Genomic DNA, 26,911 nt, shown 5'->3' with positions numbered 1-26,911 from the left:
GGGAAGTGGAGGCATGGGTCAAAAACAATAACTTAACATTAAACTTTACAAAAACAGAAATTGTTCATTTTACCACAAAACAATCTGCACAGTCTATAAGTGAAATAAGGTATATGGACAAAAAATTAGAGACTGCAGACTGTGTCAAATTCCTTGGCGTGTTAGTCAATAAAAACCTGTTATGGAGTCGCCATGTGGACAACATACTAGGTCGACTGAATAGCCTTGTATATATTATGAATATCTTGTATAGTATTACTGATTTAGCTGTAAGAAAAACTGTATATAATGCATATTTTGTTTCAGTCATTAGGTATAGTATAATTTTCTGGGGGTCTGAAAAAACAAATTTACTTAGAGCTTTTAGACTACAAAAAAGAATCATCCGGGCAATGGTGGGAGCAAAACCAAAGCAACACTGCAAACCTTTATTTGTAAAACTGGATCTAATGAGCATTCCAAGCATATACATCTATGAAACTCTCACTTTCACGAAAAGAAACCCAGAACTTTTTGAGGGCAACTTCTTCTTGCATCAATATGATACAAGACATAGAACGAGCTACATGTTACCTACCCACCGTTTAAAATCATATGAAAAAACCCCATACTATATGGGCATGAAATTTGTAAATAAAATATGGAAAGATATGGATGACCCAAATGTAAAAGGCACCAAAAGAGACCTGGAAAAATATCTGAAAGATAAATGTTACTATAGTGTAGAAGATTTCATGAATGGTAACAATGCATTAAAATTGTAATTAAAATACCTCTTTGAAGATGTTACACCATGTATATTATTAGTTTGTTGTATTTTTAGTATTGTTATATATAGTGTAAAAACTGACAAGTCACCTATGTCACAATCTTTGATTGTATAAGGCATGTTATGTGATAATAAAAATTGAATTGAATTGAATTGAAAAGCAGTTCCTACAGGTGTTGAATACCCGCGAAGACACCCCTGCCCTGCAAGAACGTGAACCATTTGTTTTTCTGGGCATGGGGGAATACATAAACTAGTATGAAGCTTTTTTAGACCTCACAAGCGCTCTTTCTTGAGTTGGAGAGCCAGATCTGAGACAACGTGTGGGAATTAAGTTTATACAGCACTACAGATACATACAGAAAAATATCTATAGAAATAATATATACTCGTCACTTAACCGAGGTGAAAGATAAATGGGTGTGCATACTGGGTCCTGGGAAGAATGTATCTGAACCAAATGCTTGATGGAGGCTAGTGCAAGTTTCAATGTGAAGTTAGTCTTCACAAGAGCTACAGAGAAGCTAACAGACACTTCTTCATGCTGGATTACACCAATGGTAGCATCATCAGTGGTGTTTCATACCAGCAGCAACCATAACACCACTCCTTTTAGTGTTAGCAGTGATGATGCCATTGCACAGCTTGCCTCATATCTCAAGTAAGTACCTGACACACAAGCTCTTCATGTTTGCATCAACCAGTGTTGTTAACTGTCATGATAACTAGCACACAGTGTTCCTATGTTTGTGAGTCATGGAAAAAGGTAAGACCAGCATGGCAGGACTACGATTTGGTTCTCTCTGCTTTATACATAGTGGCAATTGGGGGAGAGCTTTATTCTATGTACTGTTTAGAAGCCGCTGCACTTCCAAGTACATGGCTTGCTCTCAAAAATGTTACATTTGTTCCAATTTCCCATCAACTGAAACCTATCCATAAGTAAAGCAATTATTTTACCATCTCTATGTTATGGAGAGAGTGCATCATGCAATCAGGTCTTTTGAAGATTACAATGTAGGCAGGCCCCTTCAATCAGCTGTGTGGTATATAGCACCAAGGGAGTTTACGTGGAGTTCCATTAGCATGCTCTCTGGGTGCCACCAAATGGGTGTGGTTAGGCATTTTACTAACTCAGCCTAACACATAGTATAAAAATATGCTATGCTGCAAGTTCAGTGCCAACTGGTAGAACACTTTCACCTCTCTAACCAGTGGTATATAAGCTGGTCAGTATCCATTCACAATGCCCACAGGAACACTCCCTCTCCTGCTGCACAAGTTAAATCACTAACAGTAGAGTTAACCTTCTGTCCATACATAAACAAAGCCTATGACAGCTTGCTAAGACTACATTCAGTGTTCCATGCCAGAGCAATTGCAGCAGACCCTATTAGACTGTAAATTAATTGTCTATGCTTCACATGTACAAATGAACAACCATTTTCTAAACTAGAAAGGAAGGAAAGCTTGAAATTTCAAAGTGGAAAAGATTTCTTCGACAGGAGTTGGCCCTTTCTCAATTTCTACAGGAGGGGGAGGGGGGTGGGGTTTGACATACAGTCATCTACACCTACATCTACATCCATATTCTGCAAACCACCAGAAGTGCATGGCAGAGGGTACATCCCAATGTACCAGTTATTAAGGTTTCTTCCCATTCCATTCACGTATTTAGCGTGAGAAAAATGATTGACTGAATGCTGCTGTTCATGCTGTAATTATTCTAATCTTGTCTTCATGATCCCTATGTGAGTAATACCTAGTGGGTTGGAGTATATTCATTGAATCATCATTTACAGCTGGTTCTTGAAACCTTGTTGGTAGACTTTCTTGGGATAGTTTATATCTATTTTCAAGAGTCTGCAGTCATATAGTCTGCAATCATACAGTTACCAATTTGATTACACAGCTGGCATGGCCACATAACAAGATGTCAAACTGAAGAGATGAAGGTCTTGATTCAGTCATAGGCTGTGAAGAGTCAGTTCTACAGGCCAATATGGAGGTAGTTTGAAGGTTTGTCGTGTTCATCAAGGTAACAGTGGGCCTGGCTTGAGGTTTACAGAAACAGTCCAAAACATTTATCTTCCACAATAGTAGTCATGTCAGTTGACACAGAAAACTGAAGGCATAAAAACAATGCAATAAGTTCATAAACATTATCAGTTGTAGAGCTTTCTAAACAAAGTGGTCAGTTGAGAAATATTAACCAATGGTATGTTATGCTAGTCATTTTGGTTCATTTCCAACAAGATTTCCTCTATAAGTCTGACTTCTTTTTCTATTTCAAATTTTTAGTTTTCAGCATCAACTCAATTTTCTTGACAAATAAATAAAAATATATTTTGTGAATATTTTCTAGCTTCACTTGCTAACTTGATGGATACCCTGCATTTAATTACACAAGGAAAGTAATTTAGTATCATTAACTCATTACAGATATCATCCCTTATTGTATTAATTATATTAAATATATAGTTTGCTTACTCTAGTGAAATACACTTACCTTCCGAGTTCCAACATTATCTATGTTCATAAAACTATTAAGTAGGAATATTGTTCTTTTCTGTATCTACTGAGAAATATGAGTCTGTTATGTATAAAAAGTCCCTTTCTTCAGAACTGCCATTTCTTGGATACATTTATACTGATGCTCTTGCATAAGATCAAGTGTGGCTCAATGGTGTAGGTGTGAGACTATCAAACCAAAGGCACAGGGCTCATGTCTCAGCCAGTCCTAGAATGATTTTTTCCCCACTCTAGAAGTCACACTATAACTGCCTGGGTAAATCAACCCCCAAAGCAAAGACAGGCACAGGGATACTACATCTAATAGCATCATAGAACCACATCTAGTAAAGCACTACAATGTGTAAACCAGTCTTCAGGCTGAATACAACTTTAGTGAGAACATCATTTCCTGAAACATTATTTTCATAATATAAGTGATACTACTGATACATGTTGTGGTTGAAGCTAACGGACATAACTTTAAAAACTTAATACAACCATGACTTTGAACCCAGAAAAATGGATAAATTAAAGAGAATAGTCATTATTTGCTTAAAAGAAGTTTTGATATATACTACGCTTGAATATAAAAATTTAAAAATCCACCAGAAAGCTACACTGAACAAGGCCTGCCTAAATTACAGATGAACCTCAAACAATCAATACACAAGATTAAACCCTTTCTCCTGTTTCTTTCTTGACAAAACATCAGCTATAGTAGGTTTCAATATTCTAACATATCCTTCTGATAGCCTTAATCATAGTCAGTGTAGAATATGTTATTTTGACATCTGAATACTCATTTGGAAAAGATAATGAATTTCTACATATGAAGAGCTCCAGTTGTTGAGAGATAGGTGCCCTGTTACCAGAAGAATCTTGGGATAATGTAGCTACTCTTTTGCTCTGGAGATACTCTGAGTACTGCATAAATTATTCATAAAAACATAGCAAGATTACAATGCACTGTACTTTTTATTCTGCAGATGCTCGTTCCCTGTTGTCTTCAAGGGTAATTTTATGTAAATGCAGCAAAAATTTACAATGAATTCCTTCGGAAAAACAGATGTTAAGAATATTGAGTCATTACCAACTGTACAAAACACAGAAAGCTCTTACGGAATATCCTGGCAAATTAGAACAGTATACCAACCAGTGACTCGAAGCTGGATCCTTACCTTTTGTTGGCAATGCTCTAATGGTAAGAGCATTGCCACAAAATGCAAAGAACAGACTTGGAGTCCTGGCATACTACAAAGCTTTACTCTGCCAGGATGTTTTGAAAGATGAACAATCAACTGCAGAGTAAAAAATACATTATGGAGACTCTTCAAAAAACAGCATAGGGAAAGGCATATGCCAGTATATTTATCTTCAACTGTATTTGTGGATCATGCGATAAATTCAAATAAAATACGATACCCCTGGGCACCAAAGCCAGGAACTTCATCAGTAACCATAATAACGACTACTTTCACTAAGACTGCTACAACTCAAATACTTTCAAAACTGACAATATTGTGAAAAGGATAGATTGCTACTGACCATATAGTAGAAATGTGTTGCAGATAAATGCAACAAAACCCGCCCTGACAGAAAGAGACAGTGGACGTGTGTGTGTGTGTGTGTGTGTGTGTGTGTGTGTGTGTGTGTGTGTGTGTGTGTGTAATTCAGAAGAAGCCTTTTAGCCAAAAGCTTACTTGCTTAAGAGTTGTGTTGTTGTGCATACCTGTGACTCAACATCTCCACTATATGGGGGAGTAGCAATTCTGGATTTTATTGTTTTGATTATACTTCCAAACTTCCATTGTTTGATTATACTTCCAAAATTCAGCTTTCTTCTGACCATCATCTCCTCTGTTTGCCTACTGTTTTTAATAGTACATTAGTTTTAGAAAACTTGTTATTATACAGAGTCAAATTGAATGAAACTTTATCTTATGTGGCTTAATTTCTTCCAGGATATCCTTTGAATTTAGTTTAAATTTCACTTCTGGTCATCACAGAAGTAAGTTTAGGATTTCATTCATTTCAATGTTAACATTTTACACTCGTTCTCCCTTATGAAGTTTGGTGTCAACAACCAATCGCAGTCTGGAAACAACAGTCTTCTTTTTCTTGCTTTTCATCCCATATCTTCATGGAGTCAATACGTTAATCCGTATTTTGGTAATAGAGTGTGGCCAGATGCCCTACCTACCCCATTTCTGAACTGTTTGTTAATCATGTAACTGAGGCAGGACAGGAATATCAACCTAGTATTCACCTAGTCAGATGTGCTCAAACAACACCCTCAGGTGGCCCGCACACCACCCTTTGTCATTAATCTATCAGGTGAATTAGATTCCAAACCAGCCAGTTTCCCCAAATCCTGGACATGCGTAGCTATCCAGGTAGGTAGTTTGGAAAACAGTAATATTCATAAATGTAATACTAGACAGAGAAATTATATACACTATCCATCACTCAGCCTTAATGTGCCACACAGGAAGAAGTGAGGTATTCAGCCAAAATAATCTTTACCCACCTACCAAGTGATGCAAAGAATTTAATGGAAAATAAAATTAACTTCAAACACAAATTAAAATCAATGTGCTTGACAACTCTTAGTCCATAGGAGGATTTCTGAATATGAAGTACTATTGTGTGTGTGTGTGTGGGGGGGGGGGGGGGGGATGTTTAACAAAGGAAGACAGAGAGACAGATATTTGAACTTACAATAGGTAAGTATGAAACACCATATGCACATTTTAAAAAATTCTTAATAAATCATGCACGTGGTCAGCATGTTGCCATATGTTTCACTGTGATGTCTACAACTGTAAAATGGCTCATTTCATGCCAAGGGGTCGCAATTATGGTCCACAGAACATGCAAATAACTATGTATGGTTTAAAGTACAGTTTTGCATTCTAGACCAAGAACTTCACTTGACTGTAACAGAGATAAAACAGTAAAATTGGAATTATGTAAAAACTTGCTCCTACTGCCTAAATATTTGAGTGACTGTCTTTCAGGACAGTAAACCTGCTGTTCATATATTACCCTATACAATAATGATATTTATATTTACATAAATAATTACATTCCAAGATATGTAACAGCATTAATTCAGAAAAAGCTGCAGATTATTATTTAGGACTTTTGAAACAACAGTAAATACTCTATTGAGGACAGGATTGCTGACAGAAGGGAGCAGATATTTTGGAGGTTGTTTAACAACCAGCTTTCAGAATTTTCATTGAATCCATTCATCAGAAAAAAAACAGATGTATAAATAGATAAAAGGGAGCTCTGATTACTATTTTGCCCCTTCATATGTGTAGAACAAAGTAACTTTTCTTCCAGCACCTGTTCCCCATGGTTTAAAGATCAATTCTTGGAACATCAATGTGAAGTCATGTTTTTACTTGGTTTAGTTTATTATTATTTCCAACACACACACAAAAACAAACATTGAGGTGAACAGTGCAGTATCCCACAAAAAAATATTTTGTGTAGCAAGAAACAATACAATCACCACAAGGATGAACTCCACAGCTTATTCTGTGTTCCCGCTGTTCGGTAGAGTTAGTGTTGTCTGCGCATTCTATGTTTAATTTTGTTGGTTGTGATGGACAATGAGATCGTGATGGACAACCAGGTTGTGGAGGGTTACCCTTGGAAGAAACCTTCAGCTCCACCCAGTGAATCGGAACACTTTTTAAGATAAATCAGAATGAAGGGCAATAGGACACATTCCTTAAGACAAAATGAAGATAGACTGTCCACTTTTGAAAAAGTGCGTCATAATAAAATGCAATTCATGTCTGATAATTTCCATTCTTTGGGAAATTACAATCTACATATTTTATACATATCTAAATTTTTGAAAAGAACTTTGTATTGTATCACCTACAAGAGTACTGATGTATTTCATACAGTATTCTATAACATTCACAGTATCAGGGAAAAGTACATTTGTACTGTACTAAGTAAGATATACGATACAGGGACAGTCAAAACAGATTTCAGAGAGAACATTGTGTGTGCAACAGCAAATTTAAAACACTAAATCATTTTATGAAATGAGAACGTGAGCAACAGCAAATTTAAAGACTAAATAATTTTATGAAATGATGTGTTAATCTTTTATGGCGACACTCTGTTTTACAGATTTCCATTTACAACATTCTTAAGGAGCCACATACAGAACTCACCCTGACAGGTTGCAATAGCAGATCGGCCGACCAGATTTCGTCCGTGCTACGCTGCATTTCACTCAGCACTGAATCAAGCAAATGTTGCAAAGCAGCAGCATCAGCATCTCTGCCAAATCTTAGAAGCATTTTGCACAACATTCCAACCTCATCTGCACAAAAAAAAGGAAAGTGCATTACTACAACCATACTGTGAAATTCTTTATTGAGATAGTGTAGAACAAGAACAAATGCAATCTCTGCACAGATAGAACTGGAAATGAACAAAAAATAAAGTTTTCAACTTGTGTTTCTTGTCATACAGAGAAAAAATGCATATGTACAAGTCTTCTTATATCACAAGTGTTTATATGAGGATAATGGTTGATATGAATCTCACACATTTCATATCAAATCAAATTTTAAACCATAATTTCACATAATTTGTAAACATTATGAATTTTCATCTTTTTGCCTCTTTCCACATGATGGCTATATCTACTGTTACATTTTTTCCTTGTGCCAATCTGCAATGTTTAATATACACACACAAATTTACAGTTTTAATTTACACAAACAATCAAAGATACAATGCTTCAATGAATAGCAATAAAAGTACATCTTTGAAACTGCATTATAAGGATTCATTTGTGGTTGTCATTTTCTTATCTTAGAAGAGTAAAATCTCATTAACAACAGAACAGAAATGTGAAAGTTAGCACATTAGTAAATTGCGTTTATAATAAAAAAAAAAAACATTCCACTTAAATTCTAGGTCCATATAACGACAATACTTTTGTGAAAGTTTCCTGTACTAGAAGATGGAATAGTTTCATAAAAATTACTATCACATGCATAAAAGATATTAGCATGTGATGAAGTTTAACTGACACTGACATGTTGATATGAGTGGATGGGAGGGAGGGGGGGAGAGTGAAAATCTACATCTAAATTTCTAGTCTGCCAACTACTACAAATTTTGATGGAGGGGAGATCTCCTCATAGCTCCACCTCCTTTCCATTCACAAGTTTTCTGATCATTTCTGTGATGCTTTCATGCTGCTTAAACAAATCTGCACAATACTTCTTTGAATCTTGTTAATCTGTTCCAGTAATCCAACTTCTTGTAGGTTTCCAAACAGTTAACAACACTCGAAAATTTCTCAGACAAGTAAATTCTTACACATACAATGAATGTTTCCCTCAAACTGAATCTACTTTCCCCTTTGCTAAATTTATGCAGTCATTCCACCCTAAATTGCTCCCAGTATGTACTTCTACATGCTTCACAGTTTTATTCAGAAGGAGATTTTCTCTAGGTGAGCACTATTACTACTGTTTGCTTCATCAGAATGTTTATTATCAGTCAGGATCACAATATGTGCTTTTTGTTTCAGTTTATTTAACAAACCATCTTGCACTATGCCTGTAGTAGGTCTTTTCAACAAGCATACTGTCTGACAGCACCCAACACAATATGCTTATTGAATGGAAACAGAAATCGGTAATTGCCAACAAAATGTATTGTGATCCTGACGGTCAACACATATTCTGTTGAACATTTGACAATTACAAAGGAGTGTTACCAACAGTGATTAAAGGAACAAGTGTTGGACATCAGCCATCAATGTGATACTGGATTAAACAAAAATGTCAACAAAACTACTGTTGAACACTTCATTAGATTGATTCTGGTCTCTCTCTCTCTCTCTCTCTCTCTCTCTCTCTCTCTCTCTCTCTCTCTCCATCCATCTATAATGGCCCTCCCACCTTAAGCAAGCCAATGGAAGATAAGTACTTATCTTAAGAGAGTTTTTGACAGCTATGCAAACTGAGTATTTGAGCTACTGTTTCCAACAGCAGAGAAATATTTTTACATTCACAGTTGATATTTTTATTTCTATTTGGTTTATATAAAAAAATATGTTGATGCACTTCTTAATTACAGGGCTTGCTGATAAAATTTCTCACAAATTTTACTTGGTGCAACTTTTCATCTGCTACAGTAAATTGTAGTGTCAGTAACAAGCTGGCCATTAACACATAAACAGGTGACATAGTGTTTATCTCTTTCTTCAAAGTTCACACACGTGTAGTCACCATACTCCCCCCACCCCATTCATGAAAAGTACACAACCTATTTTCTTCTATGAAAACACGCAACTGTGATGTAGTGTGATGGTCATCCAGAAATTAAGTTTTCATATTTTTCAAAAGAAAAGCTACATAAAAATTTATTGGTAGCTGATATAGCAATGTTAAAAGCTATTTTCTGACAATCACTGCCAGGACCGAGACAACTGTCATACTGTAGGATCAACTTTTGTACTCCTGTGCTGTGGAAGTGTGCCACCTGAGACTGCACCCTCAGTAATCTTCAGCTCTTTGTCATTGTAAAAATGCTGACCAGAGGACAGGATTTTCTGGAGGTGCAAGGAAAATGGAAACTGCTAGGATCAAATTAGGACTGCACGGTGACTGATTAATCAGCTATAAGCTGAACTTGTTCAAAACATGTTGTACACCAAGGTGCACGAGGATGAGCTTTGTCAAGGATCAGCATAACACCTTCACTGAGTTTTCCATGACTCTTGTTTTGAATGGCCCTTCACAATTTCTTCAGTCTTTCACAGTAACGGCCAGTGTTCACCGTTTCATCTCTGGGATGGAAGTCAACAAGCAAAATGCCTTTCCTGTCATAAAATACTCTGCACATCACACGTTGCGCACTTCACATTCTGCACCGACAGTATGTTTGAACTGTGTATTAACCAGAAATCCTTTGTGATGCCAATGCATCAACAGTTTCCGGCGTAAAGCGGACAACCCATATTTCACTGTCTGTGATGATCCTGTTGATGAACTCATCATCATAATACTGGTATTGCTGCAACAATGTCAATGCTGCTTCTAAGCGATTCATTTCAAGTTTGAGCATCAGATTTTTTGGTATGCACCTGGCACACACATTCTTGAACAGCAGCTGTTTAGTAACAGTTTCAGGCAACAAGGATCACAATATCTGCGATAAATGTCAACTGAGATCCATACTCGTGGTGCAACAGTTTTCCATAATGTGCTGTCCCACCAGCTCCATAATGCTGTCTTGATGAGGGGCAGTCTCCCATGACCCTCTCCAATATGGACACTTTGATTACCTTCAAACAACTGCCTCAACAGTGACACACCATCTGTTTGGTCATGACCTTTGGCTCATACAGCTGACACAGCTGATGATGAATTTGGACTGGCAACTTTATCACAGCCCAAACTTTGCCTTGCAGTTTGGGAGAAAAAATAAAAGAAGTCATTTTTAGCCATTCTGCAGAGCTTTTGACAACCATCAGCACTTGTATGGAAGTCCAGTGATTGTTAGGTCATAGCTTGGTCATGCATGCACTACAGTTCTGACTAAATACGTTTAACTGGAAAAAAAGGTGGGAGGAGGCTGGAGGTAGGGGTGGAGAGGAGAAAACTTAATTTCTGGGTGTCTTTCATAGGTTTTACAGATCATGCAGAATCCTATTTTTACTACACTGAAATATGGAGCAAACTTATAAATCATGTGATGAGTGGAATAAAGCTGAGTGTATGTGATTACATGCTACACAAAGTGAAGCTGACAGTTATAATTTCCTTATTTACAAATGAGATCAAGCATCTGTTTCAACAATTATGTGACCCGTTGTATTAGTCTTAAGCATTTAACACTGCAATTAACATAATATCTCTTAAATTCTTGATAGTAATGTGATGATATTTGTTTCAACAATTAGCTAGTTGAAATACTAACAAAATAAGTTTCAATCATAGCATTTTCAGTTATTTCTTTGTATACAACTCATGAGCACCAGAATTTGGTTTTCTTTAATGAAGCCCTTCTACAGGAATAGAATCGGAGAAATGTGTGTTAAATGTGCTTTTTTATTTTGTTACAAGAAATTACATTTGATTTTATCCATCACATCCAGCTTTAAGACATAAAAAGCATTTATGTTTTATGGTGTTTACTAAAATCCAACACAGATATAGCAGCAATATCAAGATATGAAGCAGAGTATATCAGAAAACTGTTAAGTACTGAGAAAACTGTTGTACTGAATGAAATAACACGTAATCTGTGTTAGAGAATAAGGTAGTGATCTTATTTGCTTGAATACCACAGAGATGTTCATTTCTGATACCTGAAAAAATTGACTTCTATCCTGCAGCCAACAAGTTCAGCAGATTCCTTATGACAGCACCACTGAGCACAACAGAAAAAGAACAGAGAAATGTGGTTGTTAACAATACAACCATATCCTTTACCAATGCCTGTGACACAGGGAAATAGAAATTATCCTGTGTTGTTGTAATTTTTAGCATTTATTCTACCCATAAATTAAGATTTTACAGCTAACATCTACAAGCTAGTATACCATGTTCTGTTACTGAAATTATGCTTCCACCATCCTGCCTGTTGGTGCTTCAATCATACCAGCTCTGATGCTACAATACTCTATACAAAAAAAATTATAGTCATATCAAGAAAAGAATAAATAAAATGCACCTTCATTTTCAAATGCATATGACTTTCCTTCTCTGAATTGGTTGACTTATTTTTTTCCTTCAGATGCTCCCCCAATCCATCCACCCAGCAATTCCTATTCCAGTCCTGTCACATGTTTATCCAACCCAATTGGGTCCAGCCACCTGTGAGTGCAGCCATGTCATTTAAAAGCTCTGCTGCAATCATTGCACAGCTTTTTATATTGGTATGACTACCAACCTGCTGTCCACCAGGATGATCCACCACCAAACTGAGGCCAAGAGCAAGGTACACCACCCTGTGGCACTACACGCAGCTGAACATGACACACTTGATTTCAATGGCTCCTTCACTACCCGAGCCATCTGGACCCTTCCCTCCTCCACCAGCTTTACTGAAATGCGCAGATGGGAGTTATCCTTACAACACATTCTCTGCTCCTGTAATTATCCTGGCCTCAACCTATGGTAACATATGGTCCTCACACCCTACACTCAACAATTTCCACCCCCTATGTCCTATCATCTCCTCCCCATTCTCATCTCCCTCCCTGTTTATTTGTAGCCCTCTGCCAACCCATCTGCCCGTCTTTCCCCATTCCTCTCCTTTTTTGTTACTTTTTTACCCACCTCCCTGGCTCAACTGCCTGACATTTCGCCTGTTGGAGTCTAGTCCCTGCACACTCCATCAGACAGCGTTAGTCTCTCTCTCCACCTACACACTACTGTCCCTCCTCCTTCCCTTCCCTTCCCTTCCCTTCCCTTCCCTTCCCTTCCCTTCCCTTCCCTTCCCTTCCCTTCCCTTCCCCTCCCAGATTGCTGCTTGCATACCACATGGTGTTGCATCCTGGCCCGAGATGCTGGAGTTGGCGGTCATATGTGCGTGAGGTGTACTTGTTTGTGTGTGTGTGTGTGTGTGTGTGTGTGTGTGTGTGTGTGTGTGTGTGTGTGTGTTGACTGACGAAGGTTGTGGCTGAAAGCTACATGTGAGTGTCTTTTAATAGGGCCTGTCTGCAACTTGATGCGTCTTCTTTACTATACGTAGCAGTCTATGTTTCTCTGCATTGTTGACATTTCTACCGGAAATTTCTATTGTTTAATTTTTGCTGCATATAGTTTTGTGTGGTCCTTTGCCATCAAATTTTTCCTTTTTAAGACTACAGTCCACACATTCCTTCATACTTCATCAGTGGGAAAAGTGTTACCAATATTGAGATTATGTAGAAAGAAGTTATAGACTTCATGATAAGAACAGAAAAAAAGGAACTCCATGCAAATAATATTTCATGACATGAGACAGCTATATCAAAACCTATATCATCAAATTTATAATATTTATACACAAATAAATATTCTCAAATAGAAGTAAATTCACATTTGCTCCGTAACAGTATCACCAGTTATAATTAATTCAATAGATTTCGAAAATTGTGTAGTAAAGTTTTTGTAGTTTTTAAAACAGCCTTATCTATGGAACGGAATATTACTTTCTTTCACACACTTTTAGTACAACCAAATCCTGCGCAAGACTTCAGCATTGTAATAAAGATACAACTCTGAAAATACTACAATAAAGAAAACCTAATTTTTATTTTAGAAGCTACCTGCAGAGAGAAATCCACAGCTGATCAGGATGTGGGTTTCAATATAATGACATGGTCAATATCATCTGAAGTCTCAGTTTCCTTGCACAAACAACTAATTTGCTTTAATGGGGATGTGTTGTTCAGGATACTGTTATTAGTTTCATGATTTGGTAATTTACTCATTTCTAAGTCAAGAACATACGGTGGATAAAAGGCTCAGGAATCCACTATTATTCATTCCAAAGGTGCAAGTAATGTAACTAGTAGTGCAAGAACTTTCTTCTGCTACTATTTCCATCTTTGAGAAATGCTGGCCATTATGTTCTGGTAGACTTCAAGTGGTATTTGTTTCCACTCTTCCATAAGCATATTTTCTTTCTGAAGCATGGTGAATAATGCCACCAGGTTCTTAGATACATTACAAATATACAGGGTGTCCCACTCGAAAGACGCCCCAGAAACATGTGTAATTCTGCTGAAATTGCAATGTGTAATTTGTGATGTTTGACATGGCAACACTGCATTGTGCATCATGATCTGATGCAACAGTGTGTTTTCTTGCATTACTATGGCTCAAGCTCAGTGTTCAGTGTTTAGTGTTTAGTGACAATGTATTGCTATTCTGTCTAAGAGTGCATGTTTTTGTGAAACAATATCTGGATTACTGGTTCCATTCAGACATGTCACTGAATATTTGTTGAGCTGTTTGGTGACCGGCATGTACCATCTAAATGCTGCATACAAAAGTTAGTGAACAAGATGGAGAGCAATGGAACGGTGTTGTATCTAAGAAGACATGACTGACGTGAAACGATTGTTGGCCTCTCCCACAAAGTCTGTTTGAACGTTTATCTCAGGATTGCGGAATGTCATGAGACACGTCACAGAGCTGTGAAGAAAGCAGCATATATCCCTAAAGGTTTACAGTTGTTCAAGAACTGAATATCAATGACAAAGACAAACACATTACATCCTGCCATTCGTTTCAGCAATTTATTGCTCAGAAGCCACGAATATTGCAGTACAATGGTTCAGTGATGAGGCATGGTTCCACCTCTCTGACTATGTAAACTCTCAAATGCACGTTTGTGGTGTAATGAAAATACACATACACAGGTCGAGCAACTCCTGCATTCACAAAACAATGGCATGTTCTGAGCAATATCATTGTGTCGCAATATCAGACCAATTTTTTTCGAGGCTACTGTTACAAGTGCAGTTTACATCGAGAGGTTTCTTGAGTTTGTGAACCAATTGGACAATGAGAACCCTCTGCTGATTAAGCAAATTTTTGTTTGTGGAGCCTCTTTCAAGTGGAACACCCTGTATTATTGATGCTAATTTATCTCTAGTTTTTTATTTGATTCAAGTCAGCACATTGAACACCCAAGTCCAGCAGACCATTTGATTTTCTTCGTAGTATTGTGCAGCTGAGATTTTTTATGGACAGAAGCACTGACAAGCTGGTACAGAAAAGATTTGATTCCAAACTATTCCTACAGAGTGGTGTGCATCCAACTGCCTGCAACCAGCATAAGCCTGCAATCATTTTCCCGTCAAACAGGACGAAGATCAAACCTAAACACACAACCTCAGAAAACTAAATCATTTCACTGTTGCTGGGACACACATGGATAAATTTGTATGCATATGCCAGGTTTACACATGCACAACCAAGCCGTCACATAATGTACTGTGTCTCATCAGACAGTAAATCTCCTTCCACCTTCAAAGGCCATTAATGATACTGTTGGTACCATTCTAAGCAGTGTCCAAAAATTTGTTTTTTAATCAATGACTTAAGAGCAGGAGCACATTTCAATGGATTATTATGTCACTGACTTCCGTACTTCAACTGCAAAGGTAACAAGCACATCACACATTGATTCACACACACACAATGTTTTAGAGTTTTACAGTAGCTGTTAGTTAATTTCACAGGCTTACTAGAATGATGAAGCGTGTAATAATTTCCAAATATTTCCACTTCACTATAATGTTTACTATTGTAATTCCAAAACAGCACTTTGTGGGAAGAGTCAGACAACATATTACTTCCCCATGTACATCTCACGAAATGACCACAACAAGAAAATTCAAAAAATTAGGGCTAATATCGACAATCCTCCTATCCATGCATCATTCATAAGAAAACAGGGAATGGGGGTATCAATTAGTGGTATCAGAAATACTCTCTGCCAGTAACCATTAGGGGGGGGGGGGGGGGGCCCTTGTGGAGTGTGAAACCATTAGGGGGGCTTGTGGAGTGTGATGTATATGTAGATGAAAGCAAACTTGGTTGAGAAGGTCAAATTTTGTGACTTAAGGATACAGTGTACTTTTCAGGCTCAATATTATGTAAAAAATCAACACCTATTTCTTTTAGGCACTGTTTACAATGTATATGTTTCACAGATTTTTTGTATATATCAGGTAATGCAGCACACTTTCTAAACAAATTAGAAGTATTTTGAATATTTTTGAACCCACTTAGGGTTATCAAAAAATTACACAGAAACTGATGCATTTTTATTTATTTATTTTTTCAAAATGCTTCCTCAAATTGAAGTACCATTTAATCCAATGTTATACATTTGAAGGAGACCAAATTTTTCCCAGATATGCATGACATGATGGCTGTGGTACTCGACCTATTTAATTCCACCTATTATGTATATTACAAGGATTTAAAAAACCACATCTTACATTTTAATTTTTACAATTTTTTTAAAATAAAAATGTCATTTTTTCTACAATTTGGTTGTTTCTGCAATAAAGCTTAGGTCTACTGCATAAGTATGGACTATTGCATGTTACAGAAAAAAATTAGAGCAATGCTTTATAAACTTTAGGAAATATTTGTACCTGAATTCTGAAAAATACAACTTCTGGGAAATTGCGAATGAAGATATGGGTCCAATTAAACTGTGTCTCAGATCATTCCAGAAGCATAGTCTTCATCCTGCAGCATTTCTTCATCTTCAAGCTTCCTCTTGGCATTCCTTTTAGCACTTCTAGCTTCTTTGGTAACTTGAAGAACGAATCTTTCAGCTTCATGCACCCGTTGTCTGTCACATGCAAGCAATTGATCTTCCATATCAGAGCCACATTTTATGCCTGGATCTCATGACTTCCAACGTTCCTATCACTCCATCATTGAAACATATCATTGCATCTAATACACCAACTTTTAATGGATTTAGTCCTACAAAACCATTCTTGGGTAATCTTTCCCATATGCAATGGTTGGAACTTTCATTTGTATTCTGAGTGCCCCCACGAAGACATTTACTAAGCAAAACAGGGTCACTCAGGTCTCTAAAAATTGGTTTTATTTCATTCATAACAGGCGCATTGCTTTTTGGTAACCACACCAATCTGCTCCTTTAGGGCTAAGTCCATGAACAGGGTGGTCATCTATGGACAACTTATGAAAGTAGATGGCCCATACAGCTTTTCTCATTGCTGTAACATCATTCGGTGGTGCAGTTTGTCTAATGGCCAGTGCATAATAACTCTGAAGAATGTCTATTTCAGTTTCTGTCCATCTGCCTTGGTCAGGCAGAGACTTTCCATCAGATAGCAACTTTCCTTTCATTTCATTTCTTTTCATAGCTTCCTCAATCTAGCACCCTCCTCTTTTGCACATGTCCACAACACTCCAGTTTTGCTGCCAAGGTATCACCATAAACATTGAACTCATTAATTTTACTGAAATATTTAAAAGCCCCCATCACCTAGGTAGTTCGTATATCTAACGTTATGAACAGGCAAACACTGATTTTCAATATGTGTTACCATGGCAGGTGTGGCAGTACTTAGATAAGCACTCAACATCAACAACTTTTCACATTCTCCAGAGAAGTAGTACTTACAACACCATTCAAGGAAAGATGTCCTCAACATTGCCATGTCCCATCAAGTGCAATAGCAATGTCCCTGGTTCCACTAATATTAAGAGTTTCTTCTGCTGTACATTTCATAGATGCTTTAGACACGACCGACAAGGCATCTAAAATTATTTCTATGTACTTGCTGAACCTACTGAGAGCAGGAGGAGGAAGCTCCATCAAACCACAAAACGTTTGAGCAGCCTTTTTTCCCTTTCCTATTGCACGCATTGCATACACTAACTTCAAATTCACATCTTATGAATCATGCACAATGTTCGAAGTCATTTTCGAGGTAGATTTATTGCAGGATCTATGCAGAACAACTAATTTTGACGCTAAACTCTTCCAGCTACTTTGTTGTTCAGTTATTTCCAGACAGCCTAAACCATCACATTTTTTACATTTCGCCTTTTCATTTATCAAAGAAGATAAGACGCCCACATCAACAACAACAAATCCACTACAAACAGCATCATTGTTAACATAAAAATTTGAATCACCACAAGGCGTGCCATGTGGGAGTATCTTCCCTGAAGAACTGATACATAGGTTACTTTTAACAGTGTGGCTGGCTTTGTTTGCGAACTGGTTACCACGGAATTTCCTTTTATTGGATTTCTTGATGCGTGGCATAGTTCATATTTATTGTACACTAAAGGATATGTACTTCCACAAATATATGTAACACGTGAAGAAACTGCTTCAGCGAAACAAAAGTAAATACTAGCAAAGATAATCATTTACAGACACTAGAAACCTGCACTGTTACCAACAAATACAATATATCATACATATAATTGCTGGAAACAGGAAATTCACAGTTCTTCTTCAAATAATGCTGGTTTCTGTAACAGAATTACAAGGGGCATGGCAGCATACATGACAATAACTTTAAAATTTGGGACATATAGGTCATTTTTCATTTGAAAACCTATAATGTATATATCAACGTAGTCAGGAAAGACTATAAAATTTAATAAAGTCATAATTTTTTTTTTCCACCATTTATAATTACCCTGTATCCCTAAGAACATGGAGTCAGACATTTCAGATCTTCTCTTTGAAGAGTGGGACGTGGTTGACGAGATGTACGATTGCGTTTACATTACGATGGGAGCTTGGAAGAAGCCCTACTGTATTACATTCTTTGCAACTGATTATTATATTTTGTATTTTTTATACTATACATTACATTTTATTAATTTATACCATTTCAAAGCACCATTATATTTAGGATCTTTTGAAAACAAGACTTTTTTGGAATGGCCTGTTACAATTAAATAGTGAGAAACATTTTGGTGGTTAAAGGCTTTTTTATTTGGTGCTTTTAGTAATACAACTTGCACGCTATGAAGTTATGCCATTCCAAGGTAGCATTACACTGGAAATTTATAAAAATGTGTCATTCTTGGTATGATATCTTATAATTAAAAGTCAGTTAATGACAAAATTGTGTGTGCAGACTAGGGGACATGGTAAGATCAACGATATATTCTAAAGAAATGTCTGTTAACTGTATCACAATGGATAGAGGTGCAGATTGAGGTGTGAAAGGTTACAGGTTCACATACTGCTTTCTCGGTAAATCTTTTTAGTCACCTTTACGTCTTCAATAAGGTTCTGGAATGTTCTTATCAATTTAATGGAAGTAACATTGGATTTTCTTTATACATACAGTAGGAAATTTTGCACATTTTGTCAAGTCTCTTGTATTTCACATGTTAAAAAAAATCTGCTTCTAAATAGAAGTGGCCATCTAATAAGAATGTCCTTCAGGTTTTACTGAAAGGTGAGACTGATGAAATAATTTGTAACTCATATGAACAGTAACAGTATTTTAAATTTTTACTGCATTATTTGTAATGGAAGTTTTAAAAGTTAGTGTCACTGATGGCTGGACACTGAACTTTTATTTTTGCATTATATAGGGTTCATTGATGCTGTTTACCACTGACAGAACAACACTGACAGAATATAGACAAGGGAACTAATTTACATTTTAATAGCAGATTTACATGCACCTTCTTCCATAAACAAACTGTGTGATGTGATTGACAGATATAGCCAACACCTGCCATTGGAGAGTGCTGCAGATGCAAATTACAATGAGCAGCAAATTCCATGCCATTTACTAGACTGTTTATGAGCTTGACAACCATGATAGAAACTAAATTTGATGTGCTTCACAATGAGAAACACATTACGTGCAAGGAAAACTGTTGTTGTTGTTGTTGTTGTTGTGGTCTTCAGTCCTGAGACTGGTTTGATGCAGCTCTCCATGCTACTCTATCCTGTGCAAGCTTCTTCATCTCCCAGTACTTACTGCAACCTACATCCTTCTGAATCTGCTTAGTGTATTCATCTCTTCGTCTCCCTCTACGATTTTTACCCTCCACGCTGCCCTCCAATGCTAAATTTGTGATCCCTTGATGCCTCAAAACATGTCCTACCAACTGATCCCTTCTTCTAGTCAAGTTGTGCCACAAACTTCTCTTCTCCCCAATCCTATTCAATACCTCCTCATTAGTTATGTGATCTACCAATCTATTCAGCAATCTTCTGTAGCACCACATTTCGAAAGCTTCTATTCTCTTCTTGTCCAAACTAGTTATCGTCCATGTTTCACTTCCATACATGGCTACACTCCATACAAATACTTTCAGAAACGACTTCCTGACACTTAAATCTATACTCGATGTTAACAAATTTCTCTTCTTCAGAAACGATTTCCTTGCCATTGCCAGTCTACATTTTATATCCTCTCTACTTCGACCATCATCAGTTATTTTACTCCCTAAATAGCAAAACTCCTTTACTACTTTAAGTGTCTCATTTCCTAATCTAATTCCCTCAGGATCACCCGATTTAATTTGACTACATTCCATTATCCTCGTTTTGCTTTTGTTGATGTTCATCTTATATCCTCCTCTCAAGACACTGTCCATTCCGTTCAACTGCTCTTCCAAGTCCGTTGCTGTCTCTGACAGAATTACAATGTCATCGGCGAACCTCAAAGTTTTTACTTCTTCTCCGTGAATTATAATACCTACTCCGAATTTTTCTTTTGTTTCCTTTACTGCTTGCTCAATATGCAGATTGAATAACATCGGGGACAGGCTACAACCCTTTCTCACTCCTTTCCCAACCACTGCTTCCCTTTCATGCCCCTCAACTCTTATAACTGCCATCTGGTTTCTGTACAAATTGTAAATAGCCTTTCGCTCCCTGTATTTTACCCCTGCCACCTTCAGAATTTTAAAGAGAGTATTCCAGTTAACATTGTCAAAAGCTTTCTCTAAGTCTACAAATGCTAGAAACGTAGGTTTGCCTTTTCTTAATCTTTCTTCTAAGATAAGTCGTAAGGTTAGTATTGCCTCACGTGTTCCAACATTTCTACAGAATCCAAACTGATCTTCCCCGAGGTCCGCTTCTACCAGTTTTTCCATTCATCTGTAAAGAGTTCACGTTAGTATTTTGCAGCTGTGACTTATTAAACTGATAGTTCGGTAATTTTCTCATCTGTCAACACCTGCTTTCTTTGGGATTGGAATTAATATATTCTTCTTGAAGTCTGAGGGTATTTCGCCTGTCTCATACATCTTGCTCACCAGATGGTAGAGTTTTGTCATGACTGGCTCTCCCAAGGCCATCAGTAGTTCTAATGGAATGTTGTCTACTCCCGGGGCCTTGTTTCGACTCAGGTCTTTCAGTGCTCTGTCAAACTCTTCACGCAGTATCTTATCTCCCATTTCGTCTTCATCTACATCCTCTTCCATTTCCATAATATTGTCCTCAAGTACATCGCCCTTGTATAAACCCTCTATATACTCCTTCCACCTTTCTGGCTTCCCTTCTTTGCTTAGAACTGGGTTGCCATCTGAGCTCTTGATATTCATACAAGTGGTTCTCTTCTCTCCAAAGGTCTCTTTAATTTTCCTGAGGCAGTATCTATCTTACCCCTAGTGAGATAAGCCTCTACATCCTTACATTTATCCTCTAGCCATCCCTGCTTAGCCATTTTGCACTTCCTGTCGATCTCATTTTTGGGACGTTTGTATTCCTTTTTGCCTGCTTGATTTACTGCATTTTTATATTTTCTTCTTTCATCAATTAAATTCAATATTTCTTCTGTTACCCAAGGATTTCTATTAGCCCTCGTCTTTTTACCTACTTGATCGTCTGCTGCCTTCACTACTTCATCCCTCAGAGCTACCCATTCTTCTTCTACTGTGTTTCCTTCCCCCATTCCTGTCAATTGTTCCCTTATGCTCTCCCTGAAACTCTCTACAACCTCTGGTTCTTTCAGTTTATCCAGGTCCCATCTCCTTAAAACTGTACTGTCAAATCTCAGGTGGAATACTTGAACTTATGAGCATGTATAATATGGCTGCATTTAAATTCACTCGGTTCTCTGTGCTGTCTCATTCTGAAAAACAAACCTTTATGATGCTGTTGCACTGCTCTTGCACCTACACATTTTTGGATATGTAACATGTTGCCTCACAGAGACTTTTGACCACACAGTGTTGAGCCAACAGAACACAGAAACAGATAATTTTTCATTTTAATACAATATTGATGTTGTTACACTAAAGCGTGCCATTACATCAAATAACATCAAAGAGCAAATGCATTGTGAAGTAGTTGGTAGATGGACTTAACTTCTTAAACACATTCTTACAAATTAACCCAAATGAAGCAAACTCAATGACTGTTACTTTTCTTTATGGAATGAACTATTTTACTTGATGAATAAATTTCCTGTAAACATTATGTTCCAGAACACCAGCAAAAGAAATATGTTGATCTGCCAATTTCTGTGTTTGCAAAGTAGGCACGGAATCTTACTGCAAAACTACCAATACACTTGTGGATGTTCTGTGAAATTATACTGGGTTACCGAGGTGCTGCTTACAGTCAACAACAACAACAAAAACTTTACTCAATATTTCATTGTCATTATTAGCTACCAAACATTAACCTTCAATTTTAAGGGGATGGGCTCTTTCCATATCTGGAACCAGCAGCAGGAGAAAGATCCAAACAACTACATTTTACAGCGTGCTTCTTACAGAAGAGTTTCATTTCTGCTTACTATTAAAAAATATGTTCCATTTGTGCACTGCCAGCTGTAAACTCTAACCCTCCATAATAGGGTAAAACAGGTTTTATTATAGTACTGAACAGCACTTTAAACTAAAATACAATTACCGCTACTCTCATATTTGTCAAATGTCAATAACAGTGCCTAGCAAGTGCTATTATAGTACCCTCTGCCACGCACTTCGGAGTGCTTTTCAGAGCATTGGTGTAGAGGCATAAATTCCTTTTTCCAATTACAAGTACCATATCTTACCAATGCATCAACTGGTTTGGTATAGTAATATAAGAGTAAAACTCTGCGGCAGCATAGGACAAAAAAAAGTTGTAAAGATATATAGAAAAAGTACTCACACTTACCCTTTAAATTAAGACAAATTGTGATCTGCTGATGCAAGGCCTGAACCAGTGCTAGATCTTCATGCTTGCTGCCTTCTTTTAAACTGAGTAATTTCCGTTCTTGTTTGCGGCGATTCTTACTCGATCGGCTACTACGCCTGCAGGTAAAATATGTTATTCAATAATAATTTCAGTGCATTAATAATTTAGAAAAGTATTGTCCATACTGATTTTTAGCACCCTATTAGCAGTGAACATGTGTGTAAACAAAATTTGTTATATGCTGCACAATTTTGATTCAAGCAGAGGGTATCAAAAGAAAATCAATTTGTTCTTTTGTGTGTGAGACACTTACAGGGTTAAATTGTAAGTGGAAGACCACAGGTATCTTCTTTTATTTAACAAAATAATTTTACTAGGTGAAGCATATATAATTAAGGAAAAAGTTTCCCAAAAGTTCATTTCACATCTACGAAAAAGGAAGCAGAGATTTGTCTTTCTGCCAGGGGTGGGGGTGCAGAAGGGGCCACAGCGTTCTGTTCTAGGTACATTAGTACTCTTAGCACATATCAAAGATCTGCCTCTAAACACAGCACACAATTTTAAAAAAGTTATTTTTGAAAAATGACAAAAGTTTCATTGTCGAAGATATGGTCTGTAATGTAAGTGATTTAGCAAAAAGAGTAGTGTGTTAAATTAGCTAGTGGCTTAAAGAAAGCCTAGTGGGAAAAAACTGTGAGAGAATAAAAAACTTTTCATAAGAAAATTTATGAACTTGTGCAGGAACAGAATGCTGGTATCTTCATTACAAGAAGAGATCCACCACCACAGAAATGCAACATGAAAGCCTAGTTCCTTGACCACCTTCCTATCCTCTTCATTACAAGAAGAGATCCACCATCACGACAACAAAACATGAAAGCATATTTACTTGGCTATCTTTTTATCCTCTACTGTGTCTTTTTGGGCGTTACTGTATGTATTCATACTCTTAGTTCAGAAAAGGGTAGTCAAAATGATTTGTTGTATCCTTCACAAGTTTCATGCAGCCCGCTGTTGAGTGTCCCAAAATTCTAACCATGCCATCCTTATACATATGATGTCACATTGGATTTGTGAATTAAAAGTTTGGACTCATCTAAAGAAATTACTGCATTCAGTCTGTACTTTTAAAAAAAGGGGAAGTCCAAGTTGGAATATCAACAATATTACAAAATATGCTGGTTGGAGTGGCCAGAGACAGCGGTCATGTGCGCATAAGCTGTGCTTGTTGCATGAAAGTGTCTGCCCGCGTGTTTCCTTGCTGATGAAGGCTTTGGCCAAAAGCTCAATGTGTAACAGTCTTTTCACTGTGCCTATCTGCAACTGAATGTGTCATCTTTACAAAAAATAATTTACTCAACCATTGTACAGACAGTTGTGCACAGTTCTTCAGATTCCATTTTCACATTTCCAGCAGAACTGAAAATTTGAAGTGGCAAACCTCATATTTTCAAATATAAATTGGAAAGTCCCTTTGTGGCACTTCTATTAGTCTGTACTTAAGTTCTACATAACAGTTTCAAGTAGTTCGATGTGAAGAGTGGCTGCCTCCTTGGTCTAGTGGTTTGTATTGCCAGCTACTAACACAGAGATCCCGGGTCTGATTCCTGGTGACCTCAGATTTTTCTTTAGTGGGATGGTATGAAAACGGGTCCACCACAGCCTTGTGAGGTCAAATTAGGAGCCACTTTGATAAATACTCAGAAAAATTGACATGCAAGCTGCAGAAGTGGTGCAAGATGGAAAGGCTTGCAACACGCCAATAACCACATGAGATATATTTATTTGTATATGCCATCATTTTTTCTTGTTTTCTTTTTCTGTCTGTCAGTGAATTATGTAGTGACCTTGGGTAACATGGTCTCACAGATTCCGAGAAGAAATAAAATTACGAATATAAATTTGGCATCTGGTTGTAGTGATTTCAAGAAACCTTTACAAATTAGGTCCTTCTATAACTGGCTGTGGGAACTGCTCCTCAGGTCAAAGTGACCACATCCAACAGGATCAATCTTCAGGATATTAAACTCTCTTTACTTTTCTTATAAATCTGTCCTCCTCCTTCCCTTCTTTCCCTATCCACAGAAAAACAAAATTCATATGCGAATTTTGAGATTTCTCAACTTTATAATGTTTACTTACATATACCACCCCAGTTAAGAAAACTACTTTGTCTCCCATCAAAAATTGATACTTCCTATCATTGAAACACCTTGTAATAGGTCACAGATGTATTGGCAGTGAGTGCTTTTGCATTGTATGCCATGAAATAATCATAGGTCTTTTAAATATTAGTTGTTAGCTCTCTGAAAAAATGATTTAAGTATAATGTTTACTATCTATCAGAATTTAAATCAATTATTCTGCGAGTTCCTGATAAACACAGGCATGAATCTTCAGAAAAATGGGGACCATTTCAGGATTAGTGTGTTCATCGTGTAAAAATTTAGCAGCCACTTGTAGTACTAACATCAAGAAACTGTATCTGAACTGGCCAGTCAACGCCCTACCATTACTTTGTAAGCTTCTGGTTTCAGTTTGTGTGACATTCTCTGAGAAGGTGGTACCGACACACACATCAAAAGTGCTAAATGGAACAACTGTTTTCTTATACTTCTTTCTATGGCCACTCCTAACTTGTCTCTTTCATTCTCAGTTAAAACAGATACAGCTCCTTCCTTACTGTTCCGGCAACATAAGAGTCATCAACCACATTTTCTGTGTGTTTTGGCAGATATTTTGCAATTTCTTTTAATAATGTGTAGCTGGAGTCAGCCAAACCAAATAATGCTCATCACGTGTCTTTATGTGACACCCAGTGCTGGTTCGTTTCCACCTTACAAACAAAATGATTTTAAAAGTGGAATTTTACATGCCCATTCAATAGAGCAGTCCCAAATGAGTTTAGTTACGATTCATTTCATTGATATGTATTAACAGGAATATTAAAACATGATGAATAACCTGTATTTCAGCAGTGACTCGCATGCAGCACTGACTGCTACTGTCATACAGCAGTGATGCTCAGTCGCTCCTAGAGTACTGGTTATTCATCGTGTTTTAATGTTCTGGCTAATATATATTGATAAAACAGACATCAAACTAGACTAGTTTGGGACCACTTTCTCAACTGGGCAGATAAAAATCCTCTTTTTGTCAGTTTGGTTTCCAGAAAGGTTTTTCAACGGAAAATGCTATATATACTTTTACTAATGAAATATTAAATGCTCTGAGTAACCGGAAGTCAACGGTTGTGATTTTTTGTGACCTCTCAAAGGCTTTTGATTGTATAAATCATGGAATACTTCTAGATAAGCTCAAGTACTGAGGTATGAATGGGACAGCGCTCAAATGGTTTAAATCATGCCTAACTGGAAGAGTGCAGAAAGTTGAAATAAGCAGTTCACATAATATGCAAACAACTGGTGATTTCTCAAACTGGGAAACAATCAAGAATGGGGTGCCGCAAGGTTCGGTCTTGGGTCCTCTGCTGTTCTTAATATATATTAATGACTTGCCATTCCATATTTACGAAGATGCAAAGCTGGTGCTTTTTGCCAATGATACACGTACAGCTGTCACACCCAACAGACAAGAATTAACTGGTGAAATTGTAAATGATGTTTTTCAGAAAATCATTAAGTAGTTCTCTGCAAATGGGCTCTCATTAAACTTTGACAAAACACAGTACATACAGTTCCACACAGTAAATGGAATGACACCATTAATAAATATAGACTTCGATCAGAAATCGGTAGCTAAGGTAGAATATTCAAAATTTCTAGTTGTATGCATTGATGAGGGGTTGAACTGGAAAAACACACTGAAGATCTGCTGAAACGTTTGAGTTCAGCTACTTATGCTATTAGGGTCATTGCAAATTTTGGTGATATACATCTCAGTAAATTAGCTTACCACACCTATTTTAATTCTCTGCTTTCGTATGGCATCATAATCTGGGGT

The 26,911-nt window shown here is 37.1% G+C and overlaps 2 protein-coding genes across 3 annotated transcripts in view; one reads left to right on the top strand and one right to left on the bottom strand.

Annotated features, from left to right (window-relative positions):
• The window catches only part of LOC124622264 (odorant receptor 67c-like), a 109,903-nt gene extending 102,071 nt beyond the window's left edge, over nt 1-7,832 (top strand). Inside the window, exon 5 of the mRNA XM_047147926.1 lies at nt 7,439-7,832. The gene's annotated coding sequence lies outside the window, so the exon portion shown is untranslated. The remainder of the gene's footprint in view (nt 1-7,438) is intronic.
• LOC124622262 (elongator complex protein 1) overlaps nt 1-26,911 on the bottom strand; it is a 159,660-nt gene that overhangs the window by 23,102 nt on the left and 109,647 nt on the right. For both annotated transcript variants that reach the window (XM_047147924.1, XM_047147925.1), the window contains exons 11-12: nt 22,928-23,064; nt 7,483-7,634 (exon numbers count right to left, since the gene is read on the bottom strand). In XM_047147924.1, the coding sequence (XP_047003880.1) occupies nt 7,483-7,634; nt 22,928-23,064 (289 nt within the window). The remainder of the gene's footprint in view (nt 1-7,482; nt 7,635-22,927; nt 23,065-26,911) is intronic.

This window comes from Schistocerca americana, chromosome 7, assembly GCF_021461395.2.
Source record: "Schistocerca americana isolate TAMUIC-IGC-003095 chromosome 7, iqSchAmer2.1, whole genome shotgun sequence".
Lineage (NCBI taxonomy): Eukaryota > Metazoa > Arthropoda > Insecta > Orthoptera > Acrididae > Schistocerca > Schistocerca americana.
This window is presented reverse-complemented; position numbering and strand designations above follow the sequence as displayed.